This window comes from Terrapene carolina, unplaced genomic scaffold (genome assembly GCF_002925995.2).
Source record: "Terrapene carolina triunguis isolate 2854851 unplaced genomic scaffold, T_m_triunguis-2.0 Scaffold96, whole genome shotgun sequence".
Classification (NCBI taxonomy): domain Eukaryota; kingdom Metazoa; phylum Chordata; order Testudines; family Emydidae; genus Terrapene; species Terrapene triunguis.
This window is the reverse complement of record NW_020664447.1, coordinates 64,080,655-64,098,121: the sequence shown is the minus strand read 5'-3', so window position 1 is coordinate 64,098,121 and position 17,467 is coordinate 64,080,655. Positions and strand designations below refer to the sequence as shown.

Here is a 17,467-nt window from a genome sequence, read left to right as displayed (position 1 = left end):
AAGTCTTTACCAGCTTGGCTTCCTGCACCCCAGAAGACATTCATTCCAAAGGAGGGCACCTGGTATTACTGCCATTGTTCTCTCTTGGGGGGTTCTCAGCTGTGGGAGACCTTTAGATTATGGCTAGGACTCTATCAGAAATAATAATAATCATACCTAACTCTTACACAGCACTTTTCACCCATATTGCTCAAAGCACTTCACAAAGGAAGGAAGCATAATTATCCCCCTTTTACAGATGGGCAAACCGAGGCATGGGGACGTGAAGTGCCTTGGTCAATGTCATACTAGCAGGCCAATAGCAGAGCTAGGTCTCAAGACTAACTGAAGTCCAGTCCAATGCCCTATCCACTGCCCTATACTGCCTGAAAAAGGCTGGTGGTTGATATTACTCATTTAGTGCCAAGAAATTGCTCAGCACTTTAAAAGCAATAAAGCTAAAATTAGTCCCTATACCAAAGAGTTGGATCTTTAAAAAGTCAACTGTGGAGAAGACAGGATGTCCAGGGAAATCCAAAGTGGGCATCACAGAAGGGAGGTTTTAGGATGGTCAGCCCTGAATCAGTGTATCTCCTGGCCAGTATAGCTACACATGCTCTTCAGGCAAACATCATCCCCTTTGGGGTGCTGGTCCCTGTAATCCTCCTCACCACTGCTATGACCAGATGGAAGGTATCAACAGTGACTGGCAGATCTTACTCTTTCCGTGGATTTATTCCAGATTTACACTAGTGTAACTGAGCACAGAACTGACCTGTTATTTTCCCATAGTCACTATCTTGAGCAGAACTTCACTTTGTTTCCCCAACTCATTTCAGATGAAGTTCTCTTGGGCATCATGGTGCCCATATGTGCGTGGTTAGAGAGGCCTCTTTAAAGATCTATTCTGCAATAAGTTTGTCAAGTCTAATTTGAACAACTAATGCTGCTTCCTGGACCTGCGGAGCCCAAACCTGGGAGCCATGTTGCTCATCCCAGAGGTGAACCTCTTCCTGTCAGGTTTATTAATTGCTATTTCTGTCTGTGCCTCTTTGCTTGCATGTATGGGGTTATATATGTGTTTGCTCTGGAAACCTCTTGTGGTGCCATAGAAGAGGAGACAGAATCAGCAAATGTGTATCGAGAAGATAAAGTTAATTATAAAGAGGTTAGTTTATCAACTAGCTAGAAAATACTCTGAAATGTGACTTTAATTGTAAGACTCATTTTCAGGTTTGTCTTTTTATGGTTTCAATATCATCCACACCCTCATCGTCTCCAAGAGGAAGGTGGAAAATGGAAGAAAAAACACTGAAAGAAAATGGGGAAAAGGACAGAAATCCTACTTAGGAATTATCCTAGCAGATGCCTGTCCACAGTGCAATCCCATCTCACCATCCTAATCCACTTTCAGTAGGAACCAAAGAAATGCACAGCGGGGTGATTTGTGTTTAAAGATCAAAGGGCACTGACCGATCACGTTAGTGGTAAAAGCAAAGCAAATGAGATCTTAGGCTGTATTGAGACAGGAATAGAAAATAATACAGAAATTGTCATCACAATTGTACAAATCAGTGGTGCAGTCCAACTGCAAACACTGAGTTCATTCTGGTCACTTCATCTCATAAAGGTCATAACAGAAAAAATAAAAAAGGTCCAGAGAGACATTTTGAAGAGTAAACACAATAAGGGCTTGATTCTCTTCTCACTCACACTGTTTTTGCTCTGGTATGGAGTTACTTCTGGTTTTCGCTAGTGTGAGTGAAAAGAGAATCAGATCCTAGGACTTTTTGGTTTGGAAAGAAGAGTAAGAGAGGAGTTAATCTAAAATAATGCATGTATAGACACAGCTGTTTATCTCACCCAGTAATACAAGAGTAAGTGGGCAATCAAAATTAAAAAATCAGGCAACATATGTTAAGCAAGTAAATATCAATATTTTATAACTTGTGGAATCTACGGCCACAGGATATTACTGAGGCCAACAGAATAATAAACTTTCCAGAAGGATTCACTATTTGCACGAACAGCACCTGCAGCGACCTGAGCTACATTAATATTAAAAAGACTATCAATCTTCATGCCCCTTAAACTGACTGCCAGCTATGGGGTCAGGAAGAAATCCAGCACACATACATAAAAGGCATCATTAGGTGATTTGTGGGGGTTACCCCTTCCTCTGAAACATCCCAGATGCTCTGACACCTGCGGTACTCTCTGCTAAACCTGTCCATGAGCTCAGTAATAGTTCTGCTATGGAAGTTCATCATCTTTCTATACACAAGCCGCACCTTCCTCCCTTCTACATTCTGCAGGTCAGCTGGAAATAGAAATGACAAACACTGACAGAGAAGGGACTTGCTGCTAGCTGGCTAGGATCACAAGGCCAACAGACAGTTTATTAGGGTCTAAGAGGCAGATCTGTTTCAGTATCATATCTGTGGACAACGTTTTATATCAGACTGAGACTACAATAGACAAAGGGGGAAGGCATGGAAGAGAGCAGGCAGGAGACATGAAGGGGAGGATAACAGAGGAGAAGGAGAGGGACAGTAGGATGGAGAGAGAATGATAGGAGAGGTAATGGTTATAAAGGAAAAATTATGAAAGCTGAGACAGAAGAAGGGTGATGCAGCGATCTGGCGGTCTAACAATGTTCACGTGAATTCTTGTGGGGAGACAGTTGCCACTGACGGCAAGTCATAAACATTAATGGCAGAGCAGCTTCAGATGGCACAGCAGAGGTCATTCACAAGTACACCGCATCGCAGAGAGCCTTTTTTAATTTAAAAGAAAAAAGAATCCAGCGCTTGACGTGAATGGTTTTTCTTTGATTTGTTTTTGAGGTCTGTAGATAAAGACAACACAGTAAAAACTGAAAAGCACATCTGAGCTCATCTTGTCCAGCAGCTTGGAACATCGCACTGAGGGGCTGAACATCAGTCTGAAGAGCACAGAGGTGTGGGGCTCTAGGTGTAGTTTAACAATTAACTCTGTGCTCCTGGCCAGTGAGATAATTAGGCCCCACTTTATTAAAAATGTCTCCACTTCGGATTAGTGGGTTTTCAGCCTGGTAAGGGAAGAATGGTGAACAAATCTCTCCCACGGGATACTGGTACAAGGGTCAAACCCCAGGCTTTGTCGCTGAGGAGTCAGAGCCTAGAAATGTTTTAATGAAAGGATTCAATGGCTAATGAAAACCCTTTGCCAGTTCAAATAGGACTTCAAAGCAGAGGAGCTGTCACAGAGGGAGCAGCAGTACTGGAAATAAACTAATAGGTGACCATACCTGGGAAAAGGACGTCTTACGGAAGCAGGTGCTGTCTCCTACTGAGAGCTTAGTTAGTTTCCCAATGTCCGGGAAACAAACTACATGGTGTAACACTATCACCACAGACAAAAACTGTTAATGGTTAGTAAAGCGCACTTCTGCAGAATATGATGATGAAATATAGATTAGGGCACCTGTCTGGACTTACTGCTGCTGTGCTTCAGAAGGGGTCATGTTTGAAAAGGGACAGAAACCTGAGGCCCTGCCTATTGTAATCATTAAAGAGTCCACAATACTTTTTGCCTTATGAGGGAAGAGATTAGTCTTGGTGTCCTGGTGAAGTTCCAGTTTGGTTAATTACATTCTCCCGCTCCCAACTTTTTCTTGTGCTTCAACTCAGTATAGTAAATTTCTTCACTTCCTGACCTAAACCACTGGTGGTACTGCTGGACAACGTTCAACAGCCACCATGCTCTGCCCTGAAGGTGACTTCATTTCAGTGATGAACAAAATGATCCTTGTGCATAGTTTTTATATTTGTAAATAGATTTGGAAACTTTGGGGGTGAAAGTAATTAACATCCACTATTAATGATTACTATTATTATGCATATGTAGTCCTCTGAAACGTGCCAGAGTGACCTCTCAGAGACTGAAGTCCTCCATTATCCAAGACCAGCTACAGCATAGACAATGACCAAAACCATCATAATTTAGGGTCCATGGAGACATCAGTTTCTTTACATAGGTGGTGGATTTGTGGCTTCTGTTCAACGAGATGAGGACACTAAAACTCCATCCAATTAGTGGACATAAAAATAGGGCAGCCCCATTTCCCATGTTACTGGTGGAACAAGTCACAGCACTGCCCACTGGGATTCTGTTAAATGGATCAGTTTGGGCAGCCTCCCGCCCCTTCTGGGTATTATGTTGAATGAATCAACAGAACTGTGAGCTTCCCCAAGTCAGACACAAGATGGAAAGCAGACTTTGCATCTTGCACTGAGAGATTCAGCTCTGCTAGGCTGTTTGGTGAAGGCAGGTCAATCAAGTTCTAATTGGCTCTAATTGGTACTCCCACAAGCTGTAACATTCTCTACCAGCAGCTTAGTGCCACTCAAAATGATAATTGTTTCCCTCCTTCAAAGACAGCAAAGGAATTCTCCGACACTTGTCTGATCCTCACAAGCCAAAGCCCCACTGCTCAATGTAAGCAAGGCAAACACATCAGCACATGGAGGAAATGGCATCTAGAGAGATTTGAACTAGAGAGATGAACAATCATTGCAAATGGCAATCAGTAAAACATAGTTTCACTGCACAGCAAGCGTATGTGTTGGTAGGTAAGGAGGCAGAGTCTACATTCATTTTGTTCAGAATCTCTCTAAATATAGGATTTGTGAACAGTGATCTTATTGCTCATCACTCACACAACCATGATCTCCTTTCCAATTATTTTTATTGTTGCTACAGCCCATTATTTGAGTTTTCAAGAGGACTGACCCTTTTCAAATAGTACTTCATCTTTTCTTAATCAACGTTTTTTTAGAATGTGGTCAAAATGGTCAAAATTTTCCTGACCAAGTTTTCTGATCCAAAAATGGTCTTTTAAAAATTGCAACAACAAAAAAGTCAAGGTTATTGAAATATTCCATTTTCATGTAATTTTCAATTATATGGTTATCAGAATTGGAATTATAATCCATACCAACATTTTTTTTGGTTATCAAAAACTATGTTTTCTCATTGAAACCTGAGTTTTCAGTCAGTGAAAAATTCAGAAATGATTTCATAAAAATTTTGGTAAAAATATCATTGAAAAATTCACAAAACAGGAGATGGGTCCACTTTGAACGCTGCAAAATGGAAACAAGCTTGAATGTTTTTGCACAATTTTCCTCCATTTTTCAACCAGCTATATATGCATCTAGCCCTTTCCTTTAATCTTGCTCATGTTCAATCATAAAGAACATTACCCCTACCCTGAAATGGGTCTGAAGTTAGGGGATGGATTGCGGCCAAGACATGGGAATCAACATGTTGAACGCAATAGGAGTTTAGATCTGGATCCATATCTGAACTTTATCAAAGTCAATGGGATTAGTCAGCAAGTAAAATCTACTGATGTGAGCAAAGGTTTGCTGGGCCAGTGGGTTCTCAGGTCTTACAGCTCAGCCTTTCACGAATAAGTCTGTGTCTGGTTTCCAGGCAGAATATGAAAGTGTTGTGCGTTAACAGTTCCCTGTCTCTTCCATGGACTTCTGACTGAATTTGCCCACCCTAACAGAGGCAAGGGTTCCCAAGCTGGAGAGCTTGGAGATGCTACAGTGTGGGGTGCAACCGACAGATGCAGTAAGTTCAGTTTTGCAGGTGCAGCCTCACTGTTGCTTTGTATAATTGTAATCATTCCCCCTGACTTCTCAGTAATGCCCCTTTGGAAGACATGAAATAAGACACTGTTTAACCATAGTCATCTTTCATCGCCACCACAGAAGATGTCTCTCTCAAATCTGAAAAGAATAGCAAAGCTGGATAAAAACAGTTTACAACTAGAGAAGATGGAAAACTCAGTTTAAAAAAAAATGACCTTCAGCTACTGCAGTGTTTAAATGGGGTTTGAATGGGAGAAAAGTGCTCAGTAAATTCAAAGCGACCAAGCTTGACAGAGGCAAAGAGACAGCTGGTCTGTGCCATTACTTCCCTCTGCCTTTAAAATGATCCTGGATGTTGTAAACTGTTATTTACATCCTCTAGTCTATTTCATTTGTGAGTTGCTTATGGAAGGAGATGATATTGCCCTCCTTTCACCTGCCCCCCCTTGCTCCCTGACAAAAGCTCTGAATTACCTTCCTAATCCTCCTGGCAGCCTTTGATGCCTGGAATCCATCATTGCAAGAACAGGCTTCAGGAAATAAATCCCTACCAGCAAGGCCTGCTGAGCCCCACCAACCGAGTGAAAGGGCACTGAAAACCTGATCCAAAGACACTGGTCATGCTACTGGATCCTGTACATGAACCATCAGACACTTAATTGCATAGTTAATGTGTAAAAACAATGCTTATTTCAGGATAAAGACTTGGCCACTCCCTTGCAAGCAACAGGAATCACTACACAGTCACTCATTCCTGTTACTACAATGTCTCCTGAGTCCAGGCAATCAAGTCAGCTTCTGGCTGTGTGATCCCTTTTATTTATCCCTATTCAGACTCTTCTCCTCCCCCCACCCCATTGGCCTCTCACAACATGCATGCAACTGGAGCTAAAGACATTTCCTTTCATCTTAGAGGGCACAACAAGCAGTTACATCAGTATTGGGGGCTGGCATCGTTCTGAGATGCCGTTAAAAGGCACAGGACATTTCTTAGCAGCTGCCTTTCATAGCACACATTTTTTTAATTTCTGTTAAAAGTGGACATCCTTAAGGATTTATGTGGATCGAGCAGGTCACATCATCTGAGCTGCCCAGAAGCCACTATAGTTCACTTACTCTCTGAATTCCCTTCACTCAAGTTTCCTATATGTCACCAAAGGATAGGGAGAGGGCAGCCACGTTCTGGGGCAGGGGGGAGGGAGGCTAGGGACTCTAGGATATGGTTACTTTGACTCGGGTCTGCACACTGCAGTGTGGACACCAGAACCCTAGGTTTGAGCACAGGTTAGAAAAACCTTAACCCCGGGTTAAAACACAATGTAGGTGCTCAAGCCAGGGTACCCTAACACAGGTCAGCTGACTCAAGTCCCACTAACTCTGGGCTTACATTGTAGTATAGACATCCCCTTAGAGGTGCCTGGGGTGGTGTTTAGTTCTTCCAGATTTCTGGGTGGGCACTTGAGCCGGTTCTCTTTCGTATTGTTAAGAGAAACCCCTAGATATTGAACCTGACCCTTGTTGCTGCCGAAACCACCTGGCAGAAGGGTTACAAGTCATCTGTGAAGTCTAAGGGGAAGGCAGGCGGCTAAGCGCCTCATAAACATGGTGAGAATCACATGTAAATTTAAGTCGTCTCACACATGCCCATTCTCTGGCCATATCCCACCCATCTTTAAGCCTGATCTCTTGAAAGTACAGGAATAGAAACCCAAGGGGTTTGAGACTCACTCCCACTCAAAGCAGAGGAGATGCCTAATGCTTCTCTGACTTGTATCCACATATAGCCTCCATTCACATTTGCCAAGACACACATGTTAAGCTCTCTGTTGAGCATAGCACAAGGCTTGTGGGATCAAAGCCAGACACTACAGACAGCAGTAGATGGAGGGCTCACAGTGAATTTACAAGAATTTAGGGCGGGAAGTGAAGGAGAATGCAGTGTTCAGCTGAAAATGCAGTGGCATTTTCAAAGCACTGTACAAAATAACACCTCAACCTTGCTGTGAGTCAGGTCAGCGACACTATCCCTGTTTTACAGACCGGGATACTGAGATACAAAGTGGGGCAGTGACTTGCCCATGGTCCTACAGAGAATGAGCTGGGATTAAAATTCAGCAGTTCTTGGCTCAGAAACCCATATTCAGTCCAGTAGACCACAAAGCTTCTCTCGCTAAACCTCCAAAAACCTGAGCCATGGCAGCTCGCCTCCTGCAACATTGCTGTTTTCCATCTTTGCCCTTGACTGTCCCATCAATCTTCTTGCCATCAAATCCACTCTCACCTGTCAACACCCCCTGCTCATCCAATAGATTAAACGCTTCCAACAGGAGGAAAAATATATTAAAGGAATAATAATAATAATGCTGATAACAATAAAGAGTCTCAGAAATATATATTTCCTGCTCCTTCCTCCCTCCCTGTCTCCCCTCATTCGACAGTCGCCCAGTGATAGCAGCATTAATCATTAGGGCAGCAGCTGGGAGATAAAGACCAATCAGAATTTTCCTGTGCATTATGGTGTGTGTATGCACATGTTTGGGCGGGAGGGGGGAGACAGCAACAGAATAATCTGTCATTTTATATATCTATACTGCAGGAGCCGATCAGGACTGGTTCCCCATTGTTACTGCAGATTAAAATCACTCCTGTCCTTCTGCTCTCCTAGGAGGTCACCTTTCAGAAAAGGGGATAAATATTATGACAAGTTAAATCTTACCCAGTTTGTATTTATTTATATATGTCCTCAATCTGCCTTAGGGGTAGGAGGTCTCACGTATGTGGGACGGGAGAGACAGATAGCACCATGTTTTTTTCCCTCCCTGCCAGGACTGGTTGCCAGAAGCCTCATGGATGTCATCCCCTCTGTAACAAGGTTTGCTGGTTGTACTGGAACTGAGCTGTCTGGGGATCCTACAGGGGCGTGGATGACCCTAGGGGAGGTGTCTGTCAGCACAGGCTAGTCTGATTCAGTCATAGCTGAAGCAGAAGGAGCTGTGGGGCCTCAGCCCTCCCCACTGAAATCAGGTCATGTATTTTGATGAGTCTGGGCCAGTTTGGATAAAAGCGTTTCTCTTCTCATCAGTGAAAATGGAGCATGGCGGCAGGAGCTTTTGCCCAGATCTGAGTGTTCTGGTCCCTCAGCTACACCTCTTCCAAAGCAGGGGGCTGGGCTGGAGTAGAAGGGTTGCAAAACAGTGCAGGTAAGGAAGCTCCCCCACCTGCAGTCTCTCCAAAACACAGCTGCTAAAAGCCCCTTCCTCCTACCATGCACGGCCATGTCACCCCTCATCTCTCAGGCTTTCTATTCACTCTTTCTCTCTTCCCACATGAAATTCAGTCACCCATTTGCAGAAACAAAGCCTCTTTGGGGTCTCATCCTTTACTGCATCTCACCACTCGTTCTCCCCTCTTGTTCCCTGCATTCTACTCAATAATACGAGTGCTCCCATCTTTGCCTTATTCTACCCTCCACTTCATGATTTCACCTATGCTGCCAGCATGTCTGGAGGTGGCCCTTGCTTTGCCCACAAAGCACTCTGTCCCTCTCCAAAGCAACTTCTTCAGGCAATTCTATTCACATCTGAAAGACAGCAACACTTGCCACGCAGCACCCTTTAGCACCAGTGTTGGGCACTGCAGGCAGCACTGACACAGATGGAAGATCGCCGCTTGCCAATTACCTGCCAGACCAGACTGAGAGAAGATGCATTTCACTTGCTCCAAAAAAGTGATCTGAACACTGAAGGGAAACATTCACATCCTGCACAAGACGTGGATGGTTGGAATCTGTGGCCTGATCCTTTGGGCTCTACTTTTCCATGGAAATGGTGTCAAAATAAATACGTATTTTGTGAGGAGGGGGATACAAATCATTCATGATCCCCATGTATAGCATCCCACCTACTTGTAGAATATGCTAATGGCAAGAGAAAGGGTTGGCTGTAAACAGGTCTGTGTGCCAGTCAGGTCTCATCAAGCCACTTTCACTGATCACTAGCGGCAACAAGAGCTTACTGTGGCAGCTGTGGCTCACAACTCAGTGACATCTCATCTCACAGATGAAAAAGAAACTGGGGAAAACCTTTATGTTTGTGTTAACTAACCGCACCATTTCTCGAAAGAAACCCCAAGGCATTAATTAAATGGTTTCAGAAAGTGGGGCTGTCATAACAGCTTGGATGTGTTTCTAATTTCCATGCCATCATCCCAACGTGAGCCAGGAATAGTAAGAGACACATTCCCACCTCTCAGCCAGTCTTGTAACAAAACAAAATGGAAATATCCGCCCTATACGTCTGCAGCTCCCAGCCATTTCCCTGTGATGTATAAATACCAAAGAGAGCATACGTGCTTTAAGAAAAATGTGAGCCAATCCTCTAACTATATCTGAGCTGTAATCATCAATTCTGCTTTATTTATTTCTAAGCAGACATTTACTCCGCATTGTCTTTTGTGGTATATCCTGTCATTGTACAACTGTCTTGGAAAAACAAAACTTTATTTCTATTCATTTAGTATGGCCAGTAATGAAATCTGTGCCTGTTTACAATGTCTAGCTATAATATCTATTTACATACAAGCCAATTTTTGAAAGTAGTCTCCCAAGTTGCACCCACATGGTTTACAAGCACTCCTGTCTGCAAGTGCAAATACCAGATGCCTTTCAGTGCACAAATATAGGAATTCATGCCCACATAAGGGTGCACACTGACTGTAATTTAGGATGTTTCTTGGGTAATTTGACCCTGCATATCTACGGTATCTACAGATTTATCTTTTGACAGCAGATCTATTGTATCTACCCAAAGTATCTGTTTATTAGAACTGGTCAGAAAATGGAGGAGGTGGCGGGGAGAGGTTTCCACTGAAAATGTTGATTTCTTTAAAAGAAATTGTGGCCCAAAACTGAAAAATTCCCAGTGAAAAAACATTTAAAAAAATGAAAAATGTAGATAGTTCATGTCTTCATACACCACGCCAAATTGTGCCCTCAATTACACATTCCAGGGGTGTCACTGAGAACAGAATTTAGTGGCCAAAGTAAAGCTCAAGCGCTATTGCCAGTCCCAATGATTGCTCAGATCTGCCACTTTATGAGAGTTAGAGACGTTCGTGTCTGGCCCTGTAGCTGGAAGTGCTCAGGCCCTTGACTCAATATTTGATCGACGAAGTTCTCAAGAAAATATAGATTCCAACAAAACTCACAGATGCTAAGTGAGTGAAGGGAGTCAGCACTTGCACCTTTCAGTGCTGCCACCTGAATGCACGCTATCCAAAGACTAAGTGTGAGCTATTTACTGAGAAACATTCCACTGCAATGTGTGGGATCCATGCTATGCTCTGACCATTCACTCAGTAATTCCACTGGAATCAAGATACTCCATGGACTCCACTCATAGCAGACATTGATCATTCTAGTAGGTGCTCAGTAACAAACTTTAGATAGGAAGGTAGGTAGGAAGACAGATAGATGGAGCTGGTTGCCATATGCAACCCATTTCAGTGTTAGTGCTATGGCTCCTCATACAAACAGAGCCTGGATTCAGTTTCTCTAGGATCAGGTCTGGTCAGTACTTGGATGGTGGACCTCCAAGTTTAACCCAGAAAATAGTAATGGTTCAATAAGCAGCAATTTGTTTGAGTATTCACCCCATACGTCACCATGCCATAATAAGTACTGCACTCCTGAAAGTACCATCTCTTAGAGCAGATGTCAGAATTAGATACTGACTTCTTAAAAAAAATAATCTGATGGCACTTTAGGAATGTTAATCTGAATGTTCTGGACATAACATGGAAAATTATATTCTACCTCTCTCAATTCACTACTCAGTCTAAACTGGGAAGTGATTTTATTCATTTTCTGTCTTAAGCATTATTGCGTAGCATTGCTGTTCACTGTTAGCAGCTGCCACATTCCATCCCAGAGTTGGTGCCAGTCAGTGGTGGATGAAGCTATTCCTGTACAAGGTATTTGGCTATCCTTTGGTATTATTATATTAATCGCTTGTCAATCCATACAGAAAAGTGGTTTGCATTGAAACTTCCTGGATCATCTGCTCCAAACTGCTGCCTTCCTTCTCTGCCCAAAACCCCACAGCATCAGGACTACAGTTATCAGCTAGAGCAGGGGCGGGCAAACTTTTTGGCCCGAGGGCCACATCGGGTTTTGGAAATTGTATGGAGGGCCAGTTAGGGGAGCCTGTGCCTCCCCAAACAGCCAGGCATGGCCCAGCCCCGCCCCTTATCTGACCCCCCCGCTACTCGCCCCGACGGCCCCCCAGACTCCTGTCCCACCCAACCCCCCCTGTTCCCTGACAGCCCCCCCGGGACCCCTGCCCCATCCACCCCCCTCCCTGTCCCCGATAGCCCCTACCCCTGCCTGCCCCCACCGCCCCTTCCAACCCCTCCTCTCATTCCTGACGACCCTCCCGGGACCCCTGTACCATCCAACCACCCCTTCTCCCTGTCCCCTGATCGCCCCCGGAACCCCTGCCCCTGACTGCCCCCTGCCACCCCATCCAATCCTCCCTCTCCTTCCTGACTGCCCCCCCCCAGGACCCCTGCCCCCATTCAACCCGTTCCCCGCCCTCTGACCACCCCAACCCCTATCCACACCCCCGCCCCGACCACCACCCCAAACTCCCCTGCCCTCCATCCAACTCCCCCGCTCCCTGCCCCCTTACCACGCTGCCTGGAGCACCAGTGGCTGGTGGCGCTACAGCCGCGCCGCCCGGCTGGAGCCAGCCACGTACCGCGTAGCACGGAGCACTGGGTCAGGCTGGGCTCTGCAGCTGCGCTGCCCCAGGAGCTCACAGCCCCGTCACCCAGAGCATTGCGCCGGCGGCGCAGCGAGCTGAGGCTGCGGGGGAGGGGGAACAGCAGGGGAGGGGTCGGGGGCTAGCCTCCCGGCCAGGAGCTCAGGGACTGTAGTTTGCCCACCTCTGAGCTAGAGTGAGTAAACAAGGTTTGGTGGGCTGCTTCGCAGCCTTGCAATAACTCTATCCCCTTACTCTAGGAGGGCATAGGAGAGAAAGGGAAGGTTCCATCACTGAAAAAGGACAAGTTTTGGAAGCTTTAGTCTCTTTGCATTGAAAAAAAATGTTGAGGAAAGAGAAGGAAAGCAGGGGGAAAAACAAGCTGCCTAATTTTCTGCAGTACAAATAGGCCAGTGAAGTCAGTCTTTAAAGTGCAGACCCACCAAGCTCTTTATTCATTAGAACTGTGGAGTCTCAGAATGAAAATATCACTGGGGACTCATAACAAGCGAAGAGGAAATTAGAGACCAATTTTCTTCCCCCAAAATTATTATCTAAGAGGGCAAAAGAAAGTAGTACCTGTGCTAAAGCAAGAAGGAGACAAATGTATTTTTCTTGGCTGACAGTTAAAGTCTAATTAGACTGACAAATCTTCTGTGCTTTTCTCCTTTGCGAGCTGTATGAGGCAAGATTCAGCCCCAGAGCCACACATTATGGAAGGACGTTAATCAAGATTAAAGGAGCACTGAACCTAAAGAAAATGTTCCTAAGAGGCTGTGTAGACTAGTGGTTAGAGTGAAAGACTGTGAGCCAAGAGGCCCTTTGCTGAGCCAATGCAGATGGACTCTTGACATGAATAATGGACAGTCTTCCACCCCCTGCTTTGCATTGTTTATATAGAACTTTCTACAAGCACCTTCCAGTATTTTATGTTATTTGTTGGCATTCTCTGGCACTCAGCACCATTCCTGAGAGCTCGCACAAACAATTAATTAATTTACCCTCCCAGCTACTCCTGTGAGGCAGGAGAGTCTCATTATCCTCTTTTTACAAATAGGGAAACCAAGACACAGAGACTTGCACCAGTCACACGGTATGTCTGCAGCAGAGCACAGACTTCTTGATTCCTTGTACTATGCCTTAATAATGAGGCAATACTTCCTCCCTATTACGAATGATGTAACCTTTACTCACATACATAGTTTCTTCTTACTCTCTGTATCCATGGAACTACACCTGAGGTAGGGTTGAGACAGACCAATCCAGGTGATACCATTTTTCTCCTTATACTTAGATCTAAATGGTCATTAAACACACTGTGTTATTGGCCCTGGGTAAGTGTTCTATGGGGTCCAGTCCTGAGATCCTTACCCAGTACTTGACTTCAAAAGGACTTTTGCTTGAGTAAGGACTTTAGGGCTAGTTTCAGTAGTGATTCTAGACCTGTCCTGGATGGAACACCCAGACCAAGGTCGCATAGTGAAGGTCTTCTCCAATGCTGTTTGAAGTGGCAACTCACTCAATAAGCCCCAAACTGGTAAATATCAGTTTATAGTAGCCAGATTGGCAGCAAAAGCCAGGAAAATGAAGGCCACCTCTAGCTAAGCACATTTTCAGACAGAATAGAAATCTCTCAAATCTACAAACCACAGAGTTCTTTCACATAAACTCCAGCCCTTTCCTAAATTAGGTAGGGAGGTCGGTGGGGTTCAAAGACTTAAACAATAGAAACAAGACTTCTAATTAAGAACATACCTGCTAGAAATAATGTGCCTCCTGGCATGAGACAATGTCATGACACTCATAAAAATAGCCTGCACTCCAAGCAACTCACCTTAAGCAAGAGACAGCTGCTTGCCTCTCTGCCCTTTGTGGTAGCGTGGGGAAGCGGAGCTCCCAGAGAGGATATTATTAATATAGGAGGGCCTGGTGTGTCAGGGCCCTGCAGTCTGCAAGTGTAATTTAATACAACACACGTCACTTCTGAACAGACCTGTGCTTGAATGCAGTGCAAAACCTGTATGTGAAAAGGTCAAAACAGCATTTGTACTCAGGGTTGCCAGACACAGCTTCGTTATCTGGATGCAAAAATACTGTATTAACTGCTTTGAAACAAATAAAGAAACAAAACTCCTTTCCCCAGCTTTGGTTTTCAATTAGCAGGAAAGCACAATTCTGGGAGACTAAATGCATCTTCCTTCAAGGCTCCATTGTAACAGACAAGGGTTATTGCCATTTCTTAGTAGCATTAAGTATAGACTCGCCAATGCACTGTCCTCTATCCCACACTCATCTCACATCCACTGACATAAATTATTGGCATCAGAAATGCTTAGTCATAAAGGTGAAGTTATAGACATCACTGATGCTAAAGAAATCTTTCACACATGATGCATCCAGTAACATGATTTTCCCATGTCCCTCATGTTGGCTAGTGATCCCACATTGTATCCCATGCCTGGCCCTTTACAGATTGAGAAGTGTGACTGTGGGTCTCTCTCTCTCTCTGTAGATTTAAAGATCTTTCCAGATTTCCTAGGCCCTTTAGATGAACCGCACATGAAAACACTTGTAGTGGTACTCTAAGTAATTGAGCAAAGGGAGCATCTAGGTGTGGCATTAGGAGTAGAGGATATTTTAGCAACTGTCAAGCCCCTATATACTGCATGGCAAGTTGGACTTAAATACTGCCACAGGTTCCCTGGATTTAGCAGTGCTCTGATATGTTAGACTGAAAATTCTGCAGCAGCTTCATATACATTGTGAAATGAAGGTTTTTCAATTACTTAAATAGGAAAATGAATACTACAATCAGGACAGAAGCCCTATACCTAATAGCAAGTGTAGCAACTTTGTAGCTATCTTAGTTTTTATGCTGGGCTCGTCAATGTAGTAACTGAGTGCTAATGTGTTCTCTCAGGTGGCTCTATCTTACCCTAGCTGAAGAATGAATTTGCTTTATTAGATCTTTTCCATCTCTTATCTTTATGGTTGTTAGTGGTGCTGCCAAATTTCACAGCACTAATGATGATTATTGTGAGTCATAATTACCACAAGGCATCTGAAAACCACAGCTGGAGCTGCTGAAAACTACAGCTGGAGATGCAGCCCAAGTAGAAGAGGACAATTTCCCCCCACCTTCACCATACAAACAACACAACTTAAGCTGACAGAACCAAACAACTCTGCCCAAAGTGGGGAAAAGGAAAGCCATCTTGTGACATGATAGCAATAAACTGGCCTGCTCCTGAATGTAATGGAAGTACATATTGACTTTTATCTTCCTTTCAGTGGGTTGAGTGAAGTGTCAAGAGTTATTGCTTTAATATCAGCAGAGATGAGGCCATTTGTTGTGGTATGTGTGTATCCAGGAAATCACTGCTCTAACCATCTTTTTAGAGGCACTTCTACACTTTATTAAATCTCCTTGATGCCTTTTCAGCACACAGTGGTCTCGACTGGCCTAGTGAACTGCGGTGTAGATTAGGCAGGCAGCTTTCTGGGATATTTCTCCTTCAAGTGGGGTAGGATCATTTCCAGCTTTGCTTAGCTCACATAAAGTCCAATTCTGCTCTCAGTTACGCTGATGTAAATCTGTATAATTCCACTGAGGTCCACAAATTATGGCAGATCTCCACTGGAGCACAGTAACAGAGAACAGAATTTGGCTCACAGATGTTACTCTCCTGGACATGAAATCATACAAAGCCTTCCTTTAAAATTAGAGCTAGACACAGAGAAGAGAGAGTCCTAATTCCTTCACAATTTACAACAAACATCAACTAGACTTGGGATAATTTCCCCTCATGTAGTTGAGACTTTATATTTCATGCACCAGTGTTTGAGGCTAATAACTCAATTAATCCACCAACCCGCTCCTGCCTGGATTTCTAGAATGCCAAGGGGGCCAGTACAGTGTTAAGCCTTAGCCTGGGTTTAATCACTTTCAATTGAATAGGAGTAAATGCCTCTGCAAAGATAATACCTCCAGCATAGCTAAGTAGAGGATTTTCATGTTTTCTCATCATACATGACCACGATTAGATGAAAAATTAAGAGAATGAAAATATAGACAAAAGAATAACCAGTCATTGATTAAACCTTCTGAATCAGTTAGAGCAAGCAGGGGATCTTATATCAGCAGTTCTGACAGCCCTGGATTTCATTAAACCTGCATTTCCCAAAACCCACCAACATTAATGCCCAAGGAAAGTTGTCTCAAAGAAGCAGCTGTAATCAATGTAGGATATTATCTATTTGGACAATAACACACCTCCCCCACCCCTTTCGCTAATGGAACACTCTAGTTAAAATCATGGGCCAGATTCTTAGCTAGTGTAAATTGGTGTTGCACAGCTGAAGTGAATGGAAATATGTTGATTTTCATCTGCTGTGGGTCTGGCCCCATATATATTATAATGTCAAATTCCCTTACCTGTGTTATTAACCTCATCATAGGTTACTGAAAGAATTAATAAAAATCTAATTCACTTTTCAACATCAGTGTTGGTTGTTTACATTTTGCCCTTTACTCAGTGTAGACCATGAGCAAACCAGACTGTTGATCAGTTTCTAATCAATTTCACACTCAGGCTCTGACACAAGAACAAAACTGCTGCAATTTTTTGGGTTACAAACACTACATCAGGACAGTTAAATCTGAACAAAAAACGGTTTCCAGTGGATTTTTTTAAACTCAAATTTAGAGTTCTGTTGGTCACAGAGTTTGGAAAAGCTTGTTTTTACAAAACCTAAATTTTGGAGGAAACTGATCTGACAGTGCCCCTTTCACATTATCCAATAGAAGGCTGTAAGATTAGCATGAATGGCTCGCACTGAATGCTAAACTCATTTGCTTTTTTCCACATTAAGAACTTCACGACTGCAGCAATACCTATGGCAATAATAATAAACAATAATCTACCCACATCCCATTAGGCTTTTGAAATTCCTTTAAGTGTAATTTTTCCCCCACACATCAACTTGGAGATAACATGGCCCAAATCATATTCTCATCTACACTGGTGCAGCATGATATAAATAGAGTTGCACCAGTCTGAGAGTAGAATTTGGACCCACTATTACATA

The 17,467-nt window shown here is 43.7% G+C and overlaps 1 protein-coding gene across 3 annotated transcripts in view; it reads right to left on the bottom strand.

Annotated features, from left to right (window-relative positions):
- The window catches only part of NRXN3 (neurexin 3), a 1,356,989-nt gene that overhangs the window by 123,088 nt on the left and 1,216,434 nt on the right, over window positions 1-17,467 (bottom strand). For all 3 annotated transcript variants that reach the window (XM_026651477.1, XM_029911473.1, XM_026651478.1), the window contains one exon: window positions 16,039-16,047. In XM_026651477.1, coding sequence (XP_026507262.1) covers window positions 16,039-16,047 — 9 coding nt within the window. The remainder of the gene's footprint in view (window positions 1-16,038; window positions 16,048-17,467) is intronic.